The sequence below is a fragment of the Chenopodium quinoa genome, unplaced genomic scaffold, assembly GCF_001683475.1.
Source record: "Chenopodium quinoa cultivar QQ74 unplaced genomic scaffold, ASM168347v1, whole genome shotgun sequence".
In the NCBI taxonomy this organism is placed as follows: Eukaryota; Viridiplantae; Streptophyta; class Magnoliopsida; order Caryophyllales; family Amaranthaceae; genus Chenopodium; species Chenopodium quinoa.
This window is the reverse complement of record NW_018743977.1, coordinates 1,789,199-1,810,470: the sequence shown is the minus strand read 5'-3', so window position 1 is coordinate 1,810,470 and position 21,272 is coordinate 1,789,199. Positions and strand designations below refer to the sequence as shown.

The following is a 21,272-nucleotide window of genomic DNA, read 5'->3' as shown; positions in this document are numbered from 1 at the left end:
TTTAATTTGGTCTCCAGTTGTGCGGGGCTACGATTGATTTTTCCTCGGATTCGGGTTACGAAATCAGCACAAGAATTTTCTATCTCACATAATTACAAAGCGCCGACGGATCCAATCAAAAAGTCGTATGTGACAACGAATCGAGAATGTGTCGAATTGTTATATTTATGTATTTGGATTCTTAGCCCTTCCCCAATCAATTCTTGTTTGATTTTGATAAATTCGTTTTCATTATCGTTAATTGTTAATTATAAATGTCGTATGGCTTTAATTAATGAAATTTAGTGTCCTTTAGGACTTCTTTAAAAAAAAATTAGTATGTATTTTTTTATATGAAACTATTAAATAGTGAAATAAATCAAATAATTAAAATAAAAACTTAGAGTCTAAAACATCTTTTTTTGAGATTTATATAGTAAAAAATCATACATCGCACAGGCTCATCTAGTACAAATATAAGTAAGAGAATTGAATTACCATTTTAATAAAGAACAACATAATTGGTGAATATGAATAACAGATTACAAAACTGTCAAAGAATCTGGGTCATTATCAGAGTGAAATAGCTTGAGATGACCAGACGAGTTTAGAAGAGCACTTATTCTACGGAGAGCAGCAATCAGTGTCTGACTGCTTTTGCAGAAAGCAAATCTGATGTACCTTCTTTGATAACCATCAGGTGGACGCTTTGTATGGAAAAATCCACATCCTGGAACTGCAACTACGCCTGCCTGTTTTATCAGTTCTTCAACAAAATCTATCTGCAAGAAAGTGAGCCTAAAATTTAGTGAAATTTAACAAACAAGTTTTTCCCAAAAAAAAGATGAGTTATTATTGAATTGGCAAAAATTTAGCTTTGGGTTGCTATGGACTTAACTATAAACGACTCAACAAACTCTGTGTGCCGCTTATCATCCCTAGTTATGCACACAGGTAGTCATTTCATTTTAATCCAGTGTCCAAGGGTAATAACCTCTGCATATTACAAGGGTTGAGGCGATATATACATCTAATTTCCCCAAGGGTTGCCAAGAGTATAGCCATGGTACGCTTGACAAGTTTGCGATTTATACGGTTGGTAAGTTGATGAATAATGCCTCCTCTGGTATAATCCGTATTAATAAAAAATATTTGCTATAAGACAAATAATCTTTTTCTTGGAGGATGGCGAATGGTGACAAATAAACTGCAAATGCATTCCATTACTAAAATAATGCAAATAGAATTTATTGAGAAGCAACAACTTACGTCACAGTTACTGTAATCCCTGGGAAGCTCTGCAAACATGAAAAATGAACCCTGAGGCTTAAACTCAGTCCGAAAACCAATCCCGCTGAGTAATTCTGCTATAAAATCCCTTCTGGATTCAAAGTCCTAGGAAACACAAGTAGCCGTATCAGTAGTGAGAAGTTTTTTTAGAGACTGCAGCACTGCACTATAAGCAGGAGAGATAATTAGCTGTTATAAAGCTTACTTCTCTAAGGGACTCGTAATATTGTGGGGGGCTCTGCAAAGCTACCAAGGCAGCTTCTTGGAAAGGTGCTGGAGCAGAATCTGTAAGTCTTATATGGATGTTTCTTATAGCATCAGCTATACATGCAGGGGCAATGGCCCATCCGATTCTCCAACCTATAAGAGTAGAAGATGATCCAGAAAATTAATTACCAGGAAAAACAATTTACCAAGACTAAAAAATTTAACGAGAGCAAATGGCCAATATTATAACAGGGAAAAGAAAATTCATATTTCATTACTTTCAGAATTCCCAAATTTAAATACAGATAATTGACCCCATTACTTGTTTCAAAAAAAAAAAAAAAAAAAAAAAAAAAACAGACCCCATTACTCCACAAGTCATAAATCTCATAATATGGATCCAACCCTGTATGTGAGAGTGCCAATTAAGAAGATAGGATCCATCCCTGTATAAGAAAGTGCCAAATATGAAAATGGTTGCATAGTATGGGAAGGCAGTTGAGATCACCTGTCACACAATAAGTTTTAGACAAAGAAGAAGTGATGATGGTCCGCTCTTGCATTCCTGGAAGAGAAGCAAGGGATATGTGCCTTTCATTATCATAGGTTATGTATTCATACACCTGGAAAACATGATTATCTCAATATAAGATGTGGGTTTCACTGTCACCTAGTACTTTAATAGATGTCACAAGTCTTATGGAAACTATTGATCATAAAAACAGCATTAGTATGCAAAAACAAAGACATGATGGGACACCATATAGTACGCTGCACCTCAAATAAAAAAGTTTGATGCCAATAGAAGTAAGAAAATTATCTGCCCGTACTTCATCTGTAACAGCTAGGCAGTCCCATTTTTGGCAAGCTTCAGCAATTATGTCTCGCTTGTCTACTCCAAACACTTTCCCGGTAGGATTATGAGGGCTGTCATTTTGTATCAGTATTTTACATTATATGTAGCAGTTTCAGTATACTACATCGTTGTAATTTGAAACATAGTCATCATACTCATCAAACTTTTTTCATCTTTTGACAAATAGTAATTTAAGCCCATTGTAAAGTTATTCAAAAGTGCGTCCTCAAAATAAAAAAATAAAAAAAAAGTTATTCAAAAGTGATCCTTTATTTTCTCCTCAGTAGCAAAGAATTTAGGGTGTGTGACCAATTGACTATTGGAGGGTAAAGAACTGCAAAAAATTCCAAACCTGTTCAATACTATAGCTTTTGTCTTGGAAGTACAAGCCTTCATGAGTTTCTCTGGGTCCAGAGTCCAATAAGGGGGGTCTAGGGGCACAAATACCTGGCAAAAAATTCAGAGTTCAGGCAAAATATCAAATAATATACGAAGTATGTTTTAGCCATTTTCTATTTAATCATTCGGGAGTAGTGAGCTGAATTAAGCCTTAAGCAAACCATAATAAAAAGGCTTACTGGGACTCCTCCAGCCATTCTAATGCAAGATTCATATGTCTCATATGACGGGTCAAGCACGATAACTTCATCACCTCGATCAATTACTGCACGTGGCATTCAGAGAATACCATTGAAAACTTGTTAGAACTACTATCTTAAAATTACTGAAACACAATGTAATGCAATTTCTGCCAGATAGTGTGCACGTCTTCCTTTTAGCCATTGCATTACCTTGTGTTGCATTCTACCAGGCATAAGTTGAACTTACAGGCAAACATTGCTGCAGCAAACGCCTCAGTTTGACCACAAGTAATCACTATATCTGTCACAGGGTCAATATCCAAACCGTGCATGTCCTTCATATTCTTTGCTACATAATCACATATTTCCTGCACATGTCTACTAATCTATAGTCAGATTCAGACTCCATATACCAAAACAAATCTCAAGGATCACAGTCCTATAACTACAAATTCCAAACTAGACGCAATAATAGGTCACCTTTTAATCAACAAACTTGCTCGTATAAGCTATAAACCTCAACACTGCTTTAGTCGATTCTAATCAACTTGGTTGCAAAAAAGAATTCTGTGTACACAACAAAATCTAAAGTTCTAAACCCTTACAACATCCATTCTGGTTACTGATTCTGGCCTTGTCCCAACTAGCAAAAACATATGCAGATAATCATTATATTTACTCATACTTCAACCATCTTTTGAGCACCCATAGTATAATTCCAGCTCAAAACTACCTATTAGGCACATTCAATTCTCCCCTTCTATGATAAAACAGAGATGGTCCTAATAAAATTTGTCCGCATCAAATGAAATCAAAATATCAACTCCATACCTGTATACAACATATTTACTTCTAGTGCTAAAACTGCTAACAAATGCAAACCATCAGAATGTCCATTATAATCCCGGTGTAATTACACCCTCTCACGTTCTTGTGTGGCATGATCATAATCTATCCAGTATGTCCCCTCCGAACAATTTTTTTTTTTTTTTTACTCATTTGCTTATTTGGTTGTATAATAGAAATTGTCTAATTTTTCAATTTTATAACAAAGTATCTCAGGAATATCCATCAGGAATAACCCATGAATAGGAAACTAAAATAAATTAATTATGGGTCTATTAATGTAATTTTACTCCCTCTCACGTTCTTAGGTGGCGTGATCATAATTTACCCACATATCCTTGGGAAAACTCATTCTTTTTACCCGTATACTACTTATTTGGAGCTTGGCCATACAAGCAAACGACAAAAATAAAATAAAATAAATTAAATAATCTTAGTTGTATTGTGCAACCGGTTGTACAACAGAAATAACCTAAAAATACTTGTAATTAAATTTACCAGTCTATAACAATCTATTTATAACTAATACTACAGTAGCAACCAATGGCATCATTTTATTTTAAAAGTAGACATATGTCAAGTTGTCATTAAAAATTTTCCCTCCAAAATTATAAATGATATCATCATTTTCTGATTTTTATTTTATTTTATTTTATTAAAATTCTAATCAGCTATGTACATTATAATTAGTATCAATTTTCGAAAAAGGGTATAATCTCTTCAACAATAATAATTTAATTTTTCTTCTTCAGGTATCCCTTTTATCATTCAATTTCTCTATTAGCTCTATTTTTTAAAAAATATTTGATGTTTTATTTGTTTTGTGATTTTTTTTTGTGTTTAATTTTTATATGAAAAAATAAAAAATTTAGAAAATTTTATTTGATCAAATCATGCATCGCACAAGACTAATATAGTAAGTCAATAACCAAGCATCTCAAGAATATTCATGAAGAATAACCCAAAAATAGGAAACTAAATTAATTTAAATCATGGGTCAAACCATCTAAGAAAATAACATTTTGGGGAAGGTGGGTACAAATAGATACTCAAATATAGAAGAAGAAAAAAAAAATAGAGGAGAGAGAAAATAATGTAAAACCTGTATTGATTAAAGTCAGAATTAATGGCAGAAACAGCAGCATTTTTGATATGGGAAGGAGCAGGAAAGTCAGGGAAACCTTCAGCAAGATTAATGGCATTGCAACGTTGAGCAAGATGAGAAAGTTGTTGAATTGGTGAAGGTGTTGATGATTTTGCAAATGATGATAATTTTTCCTCCATTTTTTTTTTTCTGGGTTCAAAGAAATCAAATAAAAACCTTATCTTATCACATTAATCAATGCGGGTCGTGCATGAAAAAGGGCGGCTTTTGTTTAAAGATTAAACGTGGTTGTGGGTATTAATTATATCATCTGAATTACTGTTAACACGTCTTAATCAGAATAATCACCAGCTGCGGTTGTACAATACTTGTACCCGTTTCCTTCAAGTTGAGTGGACGAGTGGCGAATCAGGTAGTTTGGATTGGGTAAATTTGATTCGAGTTTTATCTAGCACGAGTAGGTAATTTGGTGGGTAATTTGATTTCTCGATCATTCATGATAAGTATTTTCTTATTAATTCTTTTTTTGGGATTGTGGTTAAATTTTGAGCCAAGTTATATCTATTTTTTTTTTTTTTTGTCAAACATATACTTCCTCCATTCTTTTTTTATTGCATCATAGGGGTTTTGGAGGCAAAATTCGGTAGTGAGAAAAAGTAAGAGAGAGAAACGTAAAAATACAAAATTGTCCATGTAATGTAAAGATAAAATAAAAAGTAAGTGTGAAAAAGTAAGGGTATGCTGAGTATTTGCAGTGTGAACATAAATATTTTTTGTCCTAAAATGGAAATGATGCAATGTTTGTGAAACTTCCCTAAAAGACAAGTGATGCGATATTAAAAGAACGGAGGAAGTATCAAATTTAATTTTATTAGACTAGATTGTTTAAATTAGATTAGGTCAACTTTAGTTTGGGTCTAAATTGAATTTTGTAATTTCAATTATAATTTGAGTTTGGGTCAAGTATTTTTGGTGCATGTTTGATTAGTTTGGTTGACAATTTACAAAAATTCATATTAAGTACTTGTTTGGTTGACATAAAAAGTAAAAATGAAAGTAGAAATTTATGGGAATTTACATTTCCTACAAAACATCAAAAATGAATTACCAAGCCCATCTTAGTCAAACAAAATTAATTGAGATTTCAAATTCTCTTGTTGTTATCTAAACTAGTTAAATTATGATTTTCAATGATAATTTAATTTCGGTGACAACGAAATAAGCACTTAATCATTAGAAAAAAAAACTTGTAAAGTTACACTTTCTAACATGTGGAGTTACACAAAGCTATTTGGAAAAATGTGTAAAGCTTTCAAACTTACTATGTACAAAGTTTTAAAATTGATAATGTGACAAATACAAATATATTTCCTCCATTGACACGTTCAATTTAGACACACACTTTAAAAGAGGAGAAAATGTTAAAACAGGTGGGTTGATCATGTGTTTAGTTTATTTAATCAAGTTTGTGGTGGGGTCACTTAAAAGAAACTTTCCAAAAAGGAATTTACGTCAACTAAAAAAACTTCCCAAAAAGGAAAATGCGTCAACTGAATAAATGGAGTTAGTAAGATAAAAAAGCCAAGAGCAAGAATTAAAGATGTTGATTTTGGGTCAAACTTGTTTTTCTACTAGGAGTCTCGAGCAGGGTAAATATTGCTACTGATAAGCTGATTGCAGAGATTACATTTCCCATAAATGTCAACCAACACACTATACACAAGAATCGTGTTGCTGAGATAGCAATAGATTACCCTAAAATGTCCCACAAGATTGATAATTCAGTGTAACAAGAAATTACAAACCAGACAATTTAGGGAAAAATTCACTGTAAGCAATTTATTCCTTCTAGTCACTAGCCCTCAAGAACAATAAACATATCCAAAGTAAATCAATGCAGAAAGACGGACTTCATTCTGAACCATAAGCAGTTAAGCACATACGAGTAAAAGGGAACCGATACAGACAGACGTATATTCAATGTAAGTCTCGATAATTATGACTAATTCCATCAGCGAAACTTGAATCCTTCCTACCGCTAAGTGCTACAAATTTAGCTTTGAATTTCAATATAGGATATTTTTGGATCAAATTTGAGCCATCATATGCTTCCTTAAGGAAAACAGTACTTCGAACACCCTTATTGGTGATATAGAAGATACCATGATGCTTAATTAAACAAAGTATTAGCCTAGCAGGTAAGAGCAGCTCGGACTGAAAGGCACTCATTTGAAAAGATGTCATCCTCTTCTCAATAGTCAAGCTTAGAAGCTCATGGAGCACTGCCACAATTCTTTTCCTAGCCTTAGGGTCCGCCTGATTAAACCTTCTTGCATTCAAGTATGGAGAAGGAAATTCTGTTTTCTGCCATCTCTCGAGTTCTTCTAGAAAACCTGTATTTGGCCGAAAACCAGCAGGATAGCATATACGAAATGCATATGGACCAGGATAATTGCCATCCTTTGAAATCTTAACTTTCTTTCCTCTCCCTCCATCCTTTAATTCCCCTTCTCGAACCAAATTCTCCTCTCGAGCAGTTACTCCTAGTGAAGAATTCCAATTTTCCAAGTGCAAGTAAGCCTTTCCATTAATCTCTTTCACTGAAAAGAACTCAGGATACTTAGGAATCAATGATTTCTTGTAATCTAATGGCAAACCCAATTCATTTTCTATAAGATCAATCTTTTCCATTGGCACCTTACAATCAACTGTCAACATTAACAACTTCCTCAGATTCTTAACCAGAATAGGCTCCATAAGCATTCGCGCTTCATCTTCTTCAACTGCAACTCGTTGCGCTTTGTCAGTAAGCCGAACTGCAACAGGAGCGCGGTCACCACCACTAACATGAAAGATTGTAGGGTACTTTTCAATGGCAGCCATACAATTCCATTTCTGCACAAAACCCACTTCCTTTTCAAGATCCCTAAGAAAGATACACTTGTTTTTCTGGGATTCAATGATGTCTTTGAGCTGCAGGATTACAGCAGGTTTCTTCTGAAGGTCCATGACTTTGTCAAGTTCATGAACCCTATAATAGACTTTCTTCTTAGGTTTGCTACCTCCACTGGTTTTATGCCTGGTTTGTACCAACATATGACTCAAATTCTGACATGGGTTTGAACTCAATGCAGCAAAATTGTTCATAAATAACCCTTTGAAGCGCATCATGATCAGAAATGTTCTTTGAGGCCTTTCGTCGAACAGGTGGTGTGCAAAGTGCATTCAGCACCACTCCAATTTATCCTGATGATTTGCTAAAATAGGTAAATTAACCAAAGCAATTCTATGAATACTTTGTAATGTTGATCCCCATTATAAACAAATTTGATCAAGTTTTTCTCTTCTTTGAAAACTGTGGAAAACAAAAAGGGTAGAAGAAGGCAATGGCGGCGCTGTTTTCTTGGTAGCCATGAATTCGCTGATGAAATTAGGAGTGAATTCACGATCACTGAGAAAGGTGGGTTTGAGATAGTGGTGATACGGAGCTGCTGGTGGTTGCAGTGGACCAACAGAGTTGCTGGTGAGAGAGGGGTAGAATTGTAGCAACCTACCCTATTCAAAAGGAGAAAATACAAGTTTATAAAGGTCATAAACAAAATCGGTTGGTCTAAGGGTATACAATCGTCTATATATGTGGCCATGTGGGTAACTTTGTAATATCAAGCAAAAAAAAAGTTAAACGTTGTCAACTTAAGAATGTTTTTGGATTGAAGGAAATGGAGGGAAAAGAAGAGAAGGGAAATGGAGAGAAGGAGTTTCTTCCATTTGGATAAAAAAATTAGAGATGAAGGGAATTGGAGAGGAGAGAAATGGAGGGACTAAATTCTAAGAAAATACTCCCTCCAACAATAAAGAAATTTGGAAGGAAAATTCATCCTTCTTCCTTCCCCTTCCTTTCCCTTCCCTCCCCTTCACCTCCCTCCCTTTCTTTTCCTTCCCTTAACATTACCCAAACAAACTGTAAAGGCGTCAAAGGAGGTTGGGTGATGGATGAGCTTCAATGGAGAAAATCACGCAAAAATCGAGCTTACGAACAACATCAATGGAGGGGGAAGAAAGACCACATGGAGTTTATCATGACTTTATTTCTCTATTTTTCTTAGTGTTTTCATTTAATTCGGCGACAAAGCCGCCAGAAGCATTGTGGTGGTTCATAGGGAGGACGCTTTCATGGAGGATGAAGCTTCAATGGTTCCATTTCCATGGAGGATGAAGCTTCAATGGAGCTGAAACTTTCAAACAACATCAAAAATTAGTACTCCAAAGATACGGAGTTAGCTAACGCTCAACATATAAACACTTTTATATTTACAAAAGTGTCATTAGATAAATATCTTATGTTTATCTTACAAGATCAACTGGGGGCCTGCGGTTCCCTTATTCAAAAGTGTGTTTTTTTAAAGTTATCAAAATTAGGGGAAACAAGATTCTATCGATTGAATCGGATCATATGATAGGATCTTACAATCTCACTTTTTAAAAAATTAGAAACTAATAAAGTTTAGTTAGGCTACTTAAATAGGCTCTTACGATTTCACTTACAAGCAAAAATAAGGTTCTAAACAAGCCCTTAGTGGATAGAAATTTTCAACTTGTCCTTATAGTATGTGACTCATGGTAAGAGTAACACCAAATTAACATTAGTTATTTGTCAAAATTGTATAACTAGACATTGGTCAACCTTTACTTGAGTGAAGAGACATATGTCAAGGTTGTTGATATTCTTTAAGGGACAAAAGAACACAACTTTGAGTCTTTGAGATATGACATTATGACATAAGGGTTGTCAAGAGTAAATGATAATATATGCCCTTGTTTTAAAAGAAGACTAAGTAACCTTTATGCCGCAAACAATATACAAATCAAATTACATGTATGTAGGTGCTTTATATAATGTACGTGTATTCAATTTGGCTCACTAGTTATTTTACTCCACGAATCAGAAAATTTTTAATACAATAGTTGTGTTATCTGGTGACACAAGCCCTAACAAAAAGGAGAACAATAGGGGGGACTTTTGGAAATCAATCTTTAAATAAATAACGTTTTCTTGTTTTTATTGGTTGAAAGAATATGTGTTTATACCACTTGTCATATGCAATAGTTATATATGATTTTTTTTTTTACCCCCGAATATAAACACAAGATGAGGATATAATTGACACTCCTTGACTATACTAAAAATCTAAAATAAGTTAAATTGATTTGCTCTTGTGATTTAGATTTAAGATATAACAAAGGCATGTATAGGTTATGTTAGCTCTTTTACATTACGTGGGTTATTTGAACTTGTGACCTAACGTACACAAACCTTTAATCTTAATCGTCAGATCAAAACCTTATTAGTATTATCGTATTATCAATAATTTGGTAGATGTACATTACTCGTATTTAATTTTAAAATTAAGGACAGACGTATCTTAATAACGTGTGTACGTGTCAACCAAAATAAAACGGAAAAAGTAACAAATTAGGCTTGGTTTCGTAATCTCTAGGGTTTAAGAAAGAGAGTTCCATATTAAGGGTTTATCTGTCAACAATCTCCAATACTCCTCCGAACGTCACAATTCCAAACCTTTTCTTGAATCCAAATTTAGGGTTTAATTGCTGCAAAAAAAATCAACTTCATTGCAAGCAGAAATGAAGGTCAAAGTGATTTCGCGTTCGACAGATGAATTCACTCGTGAACGAAGTCAAGATTTACAGGTTTAATTTTCACTATTCAATAAATGTTAGCTCAATATTACAATTTTTGCAATTAATTTTTATGCTAAAAGCTGTATTTCTTGTAAATTGATTGGAAATTAAAATCAGAGAGTATTTCGGAACTATGATCCTAGTCTTAGACCTCAGGAGAAGGCAACGGAGTATGTTCGAGCTCTTAATGCAGCTAAATTAGAAAAGGTGCATTTATATTTATTCTATTTGTATTGAATTTTTATTTCATTTTGTGAATTATGAGTTCTTTGTTAATGTTTGAGATTTTATTTTTATGACTTTTTTGAGTAATTGAATTGGTGATGAATGTTGTGGGGATTTTGATAGATTTTTGCAAAACCGTTTGTTGGGGCCATGGATGGGCATATTGATGCTGTTTCATGTATGGCTAAGAATCCAACTTATTTGAAATCGATATTTTCGGGTTCCATGGATGGAGGTACCTTGTTCCCTCCCTGAATTTGATTTCGTAATGCTTTTGTTTTATTGTCTGTGGTTTGGTATTGTCGATTGCATTTACTTGCAAAATTTGAAATTATGTTTTCTTCTCTATTTTGGACAGATATTCGTCTTTGGGATATTGCTTCCAGGTAAATTGTGCAACTTTGAATCAACTTTTACTGAGATAAATCTGTTGATTTCTGATTGTTCTCCAGAACTTCTCTTTTTGCTTGGGACTTATCTTATTTGATTAGCTTGTGCAATACTTCCGAGGTTGCATTTGTGATTTGTTCTTTGAATTAGTTACAGAAAAGTGTCGCTCATTAGGCTGGTTGACATAATGCAGTGTATGAGTGTGTGTATTCTCCTCATATAATTTTAAGTTAGTAATTGAGTTTCACCAGTGGAATTTGCTATTATGCTGCGACTTAGGCCTGCTTTTATGAACTTGTTTACTGCTAAAGCTGAATTGTTGATACAGTACAGTGTTGCTAAGTCCTTATAATTTGATGTCACTTTCTCTTGCTTGTCTATAATGAAAGTAAATTTGATACTTGAGACCTGAAAGTAGACTATCTTTTGAATAGATGCGCTACCAAGCAGAATGGTTTTGCCTTATAAATGACAAGAATCATAATTTAGACAAACTACGATGTTATCTATTTTAAATGGCTTTGGTAAATATTTGTTGCTGGTAAGAATGAGAATATGACCCTTATGTTGGTATAGCTTTTTAGATACCCAACGCTCTTAATGGAAAGATCCAATCTTTATGTTTATTGAGGTGTTTTATATCTCGAAAGTTCAAATTTAGGAATTTATGCCTTGTGGCCCAGTGGACCTATTTAACTTAGGTCATAGGACCAATTGTAGAAGACTTACCAAAAGTAGGGACTTCTAATAGACTCCTAGTTAATCTATGGTTGAGACATTTTTAAAGATGAACAACCATAGATGGGACTATTGTCAATTTTCCTAATTACAATCAAATTTTCTATTAGTTGCTGGATTGACCCAATCTAGAAAAACAACTATCAAGGCACTCCCTCCGTTTCAATTTGATAGTCCCATTTTGACTTTTTATAGTCAAACTTTTAAAAGTTTGACCAAATACTCACATTAATATATGTTAAAAATATAGTCATATGAGATATTGTTAGATTCGTATCTATATTTAGTTTTTGTTAATATATAGTTAACTTAAAGATATTGATGGTTAAAGGTACATCTTAAAGACCATGCAAAGTCAAAGTGGGACTATCAAATAGAAATAAAGGGAGTAACTAATTTGCTTATTATCATGGGTAGGTCAAACAGAAGGTTCCGTGTTTCCTTATCCTCTTTATCTTGTAAATGCTTTTTGAGTTTATAAACAGATTACTGATTTGAAGATTCAAAGTCTTATTATCTTCAATAAGTCTAGCCATTCTTCATTGATGTTTTTCCAAAGTGTCATTGAGCTCTACACTAGCGATTATTAATCTAGCAAAGAAGTTAGGGTAACAACACAGTTGTGGCAAAACCCTGATAAATAACAATGAATTTTAGGCCCAAACTATGGCCTATAGCTAATTTAATATATCTCCAAGTACAACAAAACTTTTGGATCTCAAATTTGATCAATTTATGAAGCAAAGTGAAAACACTAGAAAAACGTTAAGTAGAATAATAGTAGCAACCAAAAACTTTCAACTGTACCTAATTAAGTAGATAGAAGATAATTCTAAATATAGCCAAGAAATGTTAGAAACCTCAGGAATATCGAATCCAAGATTAAAAGGTGATTGAGGAAAAACTGTAACTAAAACTTGGATTTGTCTGAAAAAGTCTTCACCTTCTCTGCCTTTTTTGAACCTAGTTGTGACACAATTTGATCAATTCCTCATCTGCAGTGTTATGCTTTACTTGTTCTCTTTCTTTGCCAAACTTTTCACTTCCTCCCCTTACCTACTCTTTAAAAGAAGAGGTCAACTTTTACTTTAGCCACCACCCAAGTACCCAATGCACACTGTTCATTAAATCCCTTTTGAGAATTATATATAGCATTCCGCGTATGCATTTTTCTACTCTGTCTTGAGTCAGATACTGTTATAGGTAACATTGGAGATACATCTAAATTATTTGAATTTAGCAAATTAAAAGCTAAACTGGATAAGTGGATCAATTATGTGGTTTATGATGAAAATGTGAAGAATTTTTCTCAAACTCTTAGTTTGAGAAGTTTCTGAAGTCTCAGTTTGAAATTTCTTGAAGTCTCAGTTCAAAATACAAGTAACGCCTCAGTTTTGTATTTTGATTTGACTCATTGTGAATTTCAAGCAATAGATCTTAATTTCTAAAAACTCAATTCAATTTCATCTAGAACAAAGTTGGCCTTTATATAGGCTTAGCAAAACATTTAATCATTCTAATTATCTTAGGTGAACTCTTAACAAACTTCCCACACAAATCATAAACTAATCCTAACAATCTAAGGCTCTGTTATACTGTTACATTCATCCTAAATGAGGTCAGCGAGTTAAAAAACTTTTAAGTTTTTGTCTAAATTTCCTAACTAATTTTTGGGTGATACATTTTAAATTTAATTTTCTGGTATTTTGTTTGATCTGTTCTCGACAATGAGTAATAGAAACAAGTTGAATAAAACAAAGCCTTAGTTTCCAGAGTAGGGTACTGGGCTACAAGCTAACCATGGGGCTAACCCAAAAATAAAACACTGGACTCTTATTAGCCCACTAAGCCTAATTAACATATAATGCAAGTCTCTTAACCAAATTGTAACAATGCCTACTAGGCGAGCTAGCCCAAATGCATAAACTAACAAGCTGAGAGTGAGGGGTAGCTAGGTGGTTAGAGCTTCCCTCCCGGTTCCGTTGGGACCAATTCTCATCACCTGCTCTTGTGGCTCTCTAAACACCATTTAAAAAAAAAAAAAAAAAAAAAATCCCTTAAACCACTTAAATTTTAATCTAATTAGTAAAAAATTAAAAGACATTAAAAACACATTTTGTTTGATAAGTATCAGTCATATGTGTAGTGGACAAAGTAAAGTTTTCATATAAATAAGAAAATTACTTATTACCCAGCTACATTCCCTTTTGGTGGTCAATACATGTTCGGTCTGATTATTCTGATCTTTATTTTACTAAAACATGTATTGAGATGTATTGAGTGAATATGATGGAGTATTAGAACTTTTGCCGAAAGTACTTATGTAAGTTCTAATTTTTTTACTAATGGAAAGGTGATAAACAGCCATGGTCAATTTGGTAAAGAAAGACCAAACATGGGTTATTTGCCTTATTATTCTGCGACAGAGGGCTTAGGAAAGCAAGTCATCAGGATTGATTACTAAGTTTATAGCATCTGAACATCTATCTGAGATTGACCCAAGTAGTTAATATTCTCCCCTTATGAATGGTTGGTGATTTTGTGATAACCTGCTTCTTAACACAACTATATTTGGCTATATCTACTATGTTTTGCATCTGTAGCTCTCATTATATTTCGTACATTTGAGCACAATGGTGCATCAAAGAGGAAGATTTACTTTTTAAGGGATCGACCTCTACTGTTTAAAGATTGCAATTGTACTACTATTGTTGTCTTATTATTAGAGTTCTACCCTGAACATATTTAGGTTCCACTGAATTCTGCTTTCTAATTTGAGATAATATGACTGTCCCTTGTCTGTTCATGAATAATATCTGTTTGTTGCTTGTATGCGTTCTTCTTTTCTAGTTTGACTGTTTGATGCTTAATAGTTAATATTTTTGAAAATATAGGCGAACTGTTTGTCGTTTTCTTGGTCATCAAGGTGCAGTAAAAGGTTTGGCAACATCGACAGATGGACGAATTCTTGTGTCATGTGGACTTGATTGCACGTAAGTCGTGACATTCATTAGCAGCCATCAATTTTTATATGTTATTAGAGTCAGATCAGTAATTTGGGCATCTAATCCCTGTTGTTATTTTAGTGTCAGGCTGTGGAATGTTCCAGATCCGTTTATCACAGACACTGATGAATCTTCTGATATCACTCCAACGGTTTGTCTTCCTTAATTAAGGCCTTTATTATCGGTATTGATTGGGTTCTATCTTTATTGATGGCTCGATTATAATTCATCAAAAAAATTGCAGCCTTTTGCCGTTTACACTGGGCAAAATGCATACAAGTAAGTCTCCCTGATCGCATTAAGAAAGTTGATTAACTTCTTAAGGTAGTTTATCTTTTATCCTCTTTACCAATTTGATGATGATTTGTGCTTGATATCCTATAGAGCTATTGATCACCAGTGGGGCGGGGATTGTTTTGCTACAGCAGGTGCACGATTGGATGTATGGGATCAGAACAGGTTTTACTTCAAACCTTTTTTTTCATATCCCAACCCCTCCATACCAATGTATTAAATAACTTTGTGTCTTGTTACACTAGGTCACAGCCAATAAATAGCTTTGAATGGGGAGTTGACACTATTGTATCTGTTCGTTTCAATCCTGGAGAGCCAAATATGCTGGCTACATCAGGCAGGTAAGGAAAAAAAAAAATCATAGTTTGATAATTTTCTCTCGTTTGTGCACTTATGCGTAAAGTGATATGCAAACTGTTGTATCATTCATGCATACTATATATATGATGTGCCTTTGATAATATGAGGATGTATATGCATTTTCATTTACTCTACTTCATAACTTTTAACATAATCAAAATCTCTAAAAAAATTTGCAATCAAGCTTTAGGCACAGAGCAAAATATTCTTTTGCCTTTTACATTAGAAGATTTCCAAAAGCATAAGTTGTATTGTAACTCTTATATGGATTGGCACTGGCATATTTTCATATAGATCTGATAATTTGTTCTATTCTTTTTCTCTTCTTAATAAGTTTCTTAGGCAAAATTGACCCTGGAGGTCAATGAAGCTGTAATATTCTACATGTATATTTTTAACTTTCTTTCTCATCTTAGTAAATAGCTTACGGCCAATTTCATCTGATTAAGCAGATACGAGTATATGACTGATGAACCTAGGCTGATAAATGATTCTACTCTCCCTTGATCAAAAGCCTTTTCTGGAGCAATATGGTGAAATACACCGTGCTTTTTATTTGCGATAGTTTGACTGTGGAGTGTAGACTAGCATCCCTGCAATTGCATTTGTTTCATAAAGATGTTTTAGTTTGCAGAAATGTTTTACTTGAATCCTAGAAGAGATAAGTTTGTTGAGTGACCTATGGTTGTTTTATCTTCTCAAGCACCCTTTCTTACTTATATGCTTTTCTCTGTTCTAGCCTATTTTTGGTTACATGGTTTAGCTATAATCCTGAAACAATTACAAGCTTTTATATATTTAGTATTTTTTTTTTTTATGGGATTTTCAACTTAATACAGACATTGGAGCTGTAAAAGTTCTGGCTAAAAGCTTTCTAGCAATGATTGTCAATGATGATTCCAGTTTAATCGATTAATATTTTTTAATTATCTTTTCTCCAGCGATCGCAGCATTGCAATCTATGATCTTCGTTTGTCTACCCCAGTGAGGAAGATCATCATGCAGGTACTGCTAATGCACATTTATGTAGCTAATAGCAATCTTGAATGGGGCTAACCAGGTGTATTCTATGAATCTATCCTAAAAACTAAAGAAGGCAATAGAACTTTAATTTTCCAAGTCGAATATCTCATGTTTTTTACGGAGTATTTTGCAAACTAAATTAAAAAAATTTGTCTTTTAGAAAGCTAGGGAGCAAGGGCCCACGTCTTGATTTCCCTTACCCTTTATGTTAATACCTTTGGAGTCTACTCCCATGGAATTTGGACTCACAACTTGTACCCCTTTCTTTCCTGATCACAAAGTCTTTCTACCACTGTCATAGTTACAAATTAGCTCATTTCCTCTGTATTTTCCCTAATGAATAATTTGAAGTAAGCCCTAGCCCCTTAACCCATGAAGACACAGTAAGCAGACTTATGCTGCATCAAATCTCATGGAGTAACATTCCAATACCCAGCGCTATAGTAACTGTTCTTGCTTTAAAGAACAGTCTGCCAAAAACCACTATTTATACAAAGTTTCTGAAACTGCCTTTTGATTTCAAAAACTTCATTTAATCTCCGACATGCCATTATCATTTAACTTGATTAACAGGTCCTTATGTGCAAACTGTAACAGTTCAAGGGTGGCTCCAGGCAGTTTTCTTATTTTCTTTATTGTAAAGCAACCCATAATTTATTGAGGTCTTTGAAGGCCTATTCTTGATTTTCTTAAGCTTGTTTCAACATTTATGTAAATTTTACTCAGTTGATTGTATACCTAATTCCATTTATGTTTCCTTGATCCTTCAATGTATGTTGTTACTGGCAAGCATGTTTAGAGTATGTGTTGTTCTTGTCTTGACAAGGTGTCTTTTGCTTACTCTTGCAGACAAAATCTAATTCAATTGCTTGGAATCCAATGGAGCCATTGAACTTCACTGCTGTAAGCATCACTAATTACATTTTATTCAATGCAAAATGTCTCACTTCATGATACTCTTTCTATCATAGTGTTTGTTGATTTTGTCTTACACTTTGAGCAGTTGATATTGATTTGTGCATTGTATTCTCCATTCTTATTAATACTCTCTACAGTTTAGAATAAAGGTCTCTTGAAGCTAAGCATGCAAATTCAGAAGTTTTTTACTGTACTACCTCTGTTAAATATTAGTTGCAACTTTGGAATATTTTATATCTCACAAATAATATCCCAAAGTTGCAACTAGGGGTGCTAATTGAGTTGAGCAGCTCTTGAGCAACTCGAACTCGACTCGGTCAACGCTCGGTCAAAACTCGACTCGAGTTAGCTCGACTCGAGATATTAACGAGCACGAGTTGAGCAAGTTCTAACTCGACTCAATAAGCTCATGAGCAACTCGATAATATATTTTATTAATATAAAATTTACAAACAAAATAAAGTTATCATGTTTAAACAAATTTGACACTTAATAAGTGTTAATTTATATTATCAAAAAAGAATGAGTAAATCTTTAATAATAAATATACTACTATAAAAAAAGAAAATAATATAAAGTGAACAAAAAAAAATACAGGCATATAATTATAGAAGGATCAAAACTTTAACGAGTAGATCGCGAGCTACTCGACTTGACTCGAAACTTTAACGAGCACGAGTCGAGCAGGTTTTATTGGCTCGAAATTTTAGCGAGCACGAGTTGAGCACATGTAAAAAGTTTTCGAGTCGAGTCGAGCATCCCTCAGCTCGTGATCGACTCGCTCGATAAGCACCCCTAGTTGCAACTAATATTTAACGGAGGTAGTATTAGAATTGGCAACTTATTATTTTTTGGTAATCTGGTAAAATTGAAAGCACCAGTGCATTGACATAGTGACCACTTATTTTTGAACAAAAGAAGCAAGTTAAGCTGACAAATAATTTGGAATGGAGTAGTCCACTTATTTTTGATGTGATTTGTTGTGGCAGTTGTCTTTGACTGTTTTAACCATCCTAAGAGCAGGCCGTTCAGTTTAGCTGTACAACTTCGTAGTTACTCATGTATGTAATGATGCAGGCAAATGAGGATTGCAACTGCTATAGCTATGATCTTAGAAAGCTGGATGGTGCTATGTGTGTTCATCAAGATCATGTCTCTGCAGTGTATGGGTTTACTTGGCACTTTTAAGATTTAACTATAGTCTAGTAAGGATAACTGTGATAATAATGTTTGTTCGTTATTGACTATTTATGTGCAGGATGGACATTGACTACTCTCCCACAGGTCGAGAATTTGTCACCGGGTCTTATGATAGAACAGTACGTTATTTGGTCCCTCTTTCTCCTCTCTCTCTTCCTCCATTTGGCTCTTTTTTTTTTAATCACTAGTATCTATTTAGTAAATATTCTGTTTCCAGGTAAGAATTTTCTCCTATAATGGTGGCCATAGTCGGGAAATATATCATACCAAGAGGATGCAAAGGTTTGTTTATTATTCTATAGCTTGCTAGTTTGTTATATTTTGTACTCAGTAATCGCTAAACCGAAGCTCCCATCTTTCTATTGAAAGATAATATGGGAACACTAGTTGCATCAGGAATTTTAATCAGCTTTGTCTTTATGCAGGGTATTCTGTGTCAAGTTCAGTGGGGATGCTTCATATGTTATATCTGGAAGTGATGACACTAACTTGCGTCTGTGGAAAGCTAGAGCATCTGAACAACTTGGAGTTGTAAGTACTGCCAGATCTCTTGTGTTGTGTTGTCATCTGAAGTAATTTTGTGTTTTACCTATTATTATTAAATCTTTGCTTGAGGGATTTAGTAATTAGTTTGGTGATAATTGCATTTCTTCTATATAAATGTGATGTACCATCCTCTTGATTTTTCTTATTTGTATTGAGTAATTAATGTAAAACCTAGATTCTCTTGGTATAGCTGATTTAGTGATGTGTAAATGCTGATGGATTTTGAATTGAATATGTTGATATAGGTTCTTGTTCTTTCATGTTGAAAACAAAATCTTTTTTTTTTTGGCAGCTACTTCCTAGGGAGAGAAAAAAGCACGACTATGATGAGGCTGTAAAGAACCGCTATAAGCACCTCGATGAAGTGAAGCGTATTGTAAGGTTAGTTTGTCTTCTTATTTTTTTCTTTTTTTTTTTTTTTTTTTTTTTTTTTTTATTTTAATTTTTGACTTTTGAGAACTTCATTGCTGAAATCACAATGTTGCAATTTGGAAATCAAAGGAAGCCCTGTTTTATATGACTATCCTTTCTTTCTATATCAACTCTTGCCTTCTCTCTTTCTTCTATTCCATACTCTCATTCATTAAAAATGCTTTTAATGTCTGTGCTGACATGGGAGGAGGGTTGGTTAATGATATGGGACAGAAAGGGAAAAGATTGATGCATAAGAGATGAAGTAACATGGAAAATTGGCCAATTTATATGGACTGACTAAAATTATAGGCCGCTCTATGGTGGTTATAATTACAAACAGTTCACAATATATCAAGGCCTCAAGCACATGATACTTCTAGTGAGGTTGCTACATGGCAAGGGTATTGGTTAATGATATGGGACAGGAAGGGAAAACATTGATGCATAAGGGATGAAGTAACTTGGAAAATTGGCCACACTATGGAGTATGGACTGACTAAAAATATAGGCCGCTCTATGGTTGTTTGAATAGTTAACTATCATCAGGCTTTAAGAAATTGAACTTACTAACAGTTCGCGATATATCAAGGCCTAAGCACACGATACTTCTAGTGAGATTGCTACATGGCAAAAACTATTGAACTTCTGCTTTTTCTTGTGGTCTGTATGAAAGATGCATATTTAAATGACATCCATATTCTTCTTGTTTGCTCTGCAGGCACAGACACTTGCCTCTATCAATTTACAAAGCCCAGAATTTAAGACGTGTATCAGTTGCAGCACAGCGTAAGAAAGACGATAGAAGAAGAGCTCACAGCGGCCCATCCAGTGTGCAAAAGAAGCCTCTGCGAACGAGCAAAATTGTCAAAGAAATTGAATGAGTTGCATCAGCTTCAAATTGATACGCTAGACCCTGTCCCAGCTCTACAAGCTTGCTTGCAACTAAAATGTATTCATGAAGAAGGCAATGTTTATCGATTCAGCAAGGTGGGATATCTCTATTTCAGAACATAGGGACAGAATCTTGATACCTTGTACGTTAGTATCCCAATATGTAGATTAACCAATGCACCTAAACAAAATCTTGATACCTTGTATGTTAGTATTTAATATTTGATTAATTTTAATTTAGTGGACATGCTCTCGAAAACACAATAGCTCGCCATTCATTGTGTTGTCATTATTGTTGAAGATATGGCCACGAGTATGATCTTTGATGATTTTTGCAGAAATGAAAATCATCAAAGATTAGAACCCTTCGAAGTTAATTATCTGAAAGATATAGCTAAGAGTATGAGCTTTCTAGAGAAGTTACATTATTCTTCTTTTGTGCCTCCTCCAAATGATCCCTCCTGCCCTTTAATGCAACCTCATACGAAGTATTCATTTGTTTGTTCATTGTGCAACCATGTCAAAGTTTCTCCTCTAAACAACGTTGACATAATTATCCAAACTCATTCCAGGATTCGAAAACTATAAGCTGGTGCTTGGAAGCCCACCACTCCCTTGTTTTGTAGGAACAATTATTGGTGCAAAGCGACATCTCATCCAGCCTTCGTGGAGACCCTTGTTGAACGAAATTGTATGTTTCAAAC

General features: G+C 34.1%; 3 protein-coding genes across 3 annotated transcripts; 1 reads left to right on the top strand and 2 right to left on the bottom strand.

Moving 5' to 3' along the window:
* Nucleotides 1–388: 388 nt before the first annotated feature.
* Nucleotides 389–5,165, bottom strand: LOC110689735 (probable N-succinyldiaminopimelate aminotransferase DapC). The gene is made up of 9 exons (XM_021866518.1): nt 4,862–5,165; nt 3,161–3,291; nt 2,911–2,996; nt 2,685–2,779; nt 2,307–2,403; nt 1,985–2,099; nt 1,475–1,629; nt 1,249–1,374; nt 389–761 (listed from the first exon to the last, which is right to left on the bottom strand). The coding sequence occupies exons 1-9, from the start codon at nt 5,041–5,043 to the stop codon at nt 522–524; spliced, it is 1,227 nt and encodes a 408-aa protein (XP_021722210.1). The 5' UTR covers nt 5,044–5,165; the 3' UTR covers nt 389–521.
* A 1,286-nt stretch (nt 5,166–6,451) lies between these two features.
* LOC110689734 (protein ROOT PRIMORDIUM DEFECTIVE 1-like) lies at nt 6,452–8,595 on the bottom strand. Its single transcript, XM_021866517.1, has one exon. It carries the CDS (start codon nt 8,087–8,089, stop codon nt 6,842–6,844), a length of 1,248 nt encoding a protein of 415 aa, XP_021722209.1. The 5' UTR covers nt 8,090–8,595; the 3' UTR covers nt 6,452–6,841.
* A 1,780-nt stretch (nt 8,596–10,375) lies between these two features.
* On the top strand, nt 10,376–20,869 carry LOC110689733 (DDB1- and CUL4-associated factor 13-like). The gene is made up of 17 exons (XM_021866516.1): nt 10,376–10,573; nt 10,682–10,771; nt 10,913–11,024; nt 11,148–11,175; nt 14,812–14,910; nt 15,004–15,073; nt 15,167–15,201; nt 15,307–15,381; nt 15,462–15,557; nt 16,518–16,581; nt 17,449–17,502; nt 18,595–18,680; nt 18,776–18,836; nt 18,935–18,999; nt 19,143–19,248; nt 19,556–19,644; nt 20,396–20,869. Exons 1-17 carry the CDS (start codon nt 10,508–10,510, stop codon nt 20,556–20,558), a joined length of 1,359 nt encoding a protein of 452 aa, XP_021722208.1. The 5' UTR covers nt 10,376–10,507; the 3' UTR covers nt 20,559–20,869.
* The last annotated feature ends 403 nt before the right edge of the window (nt 20,870–21,272 follow it).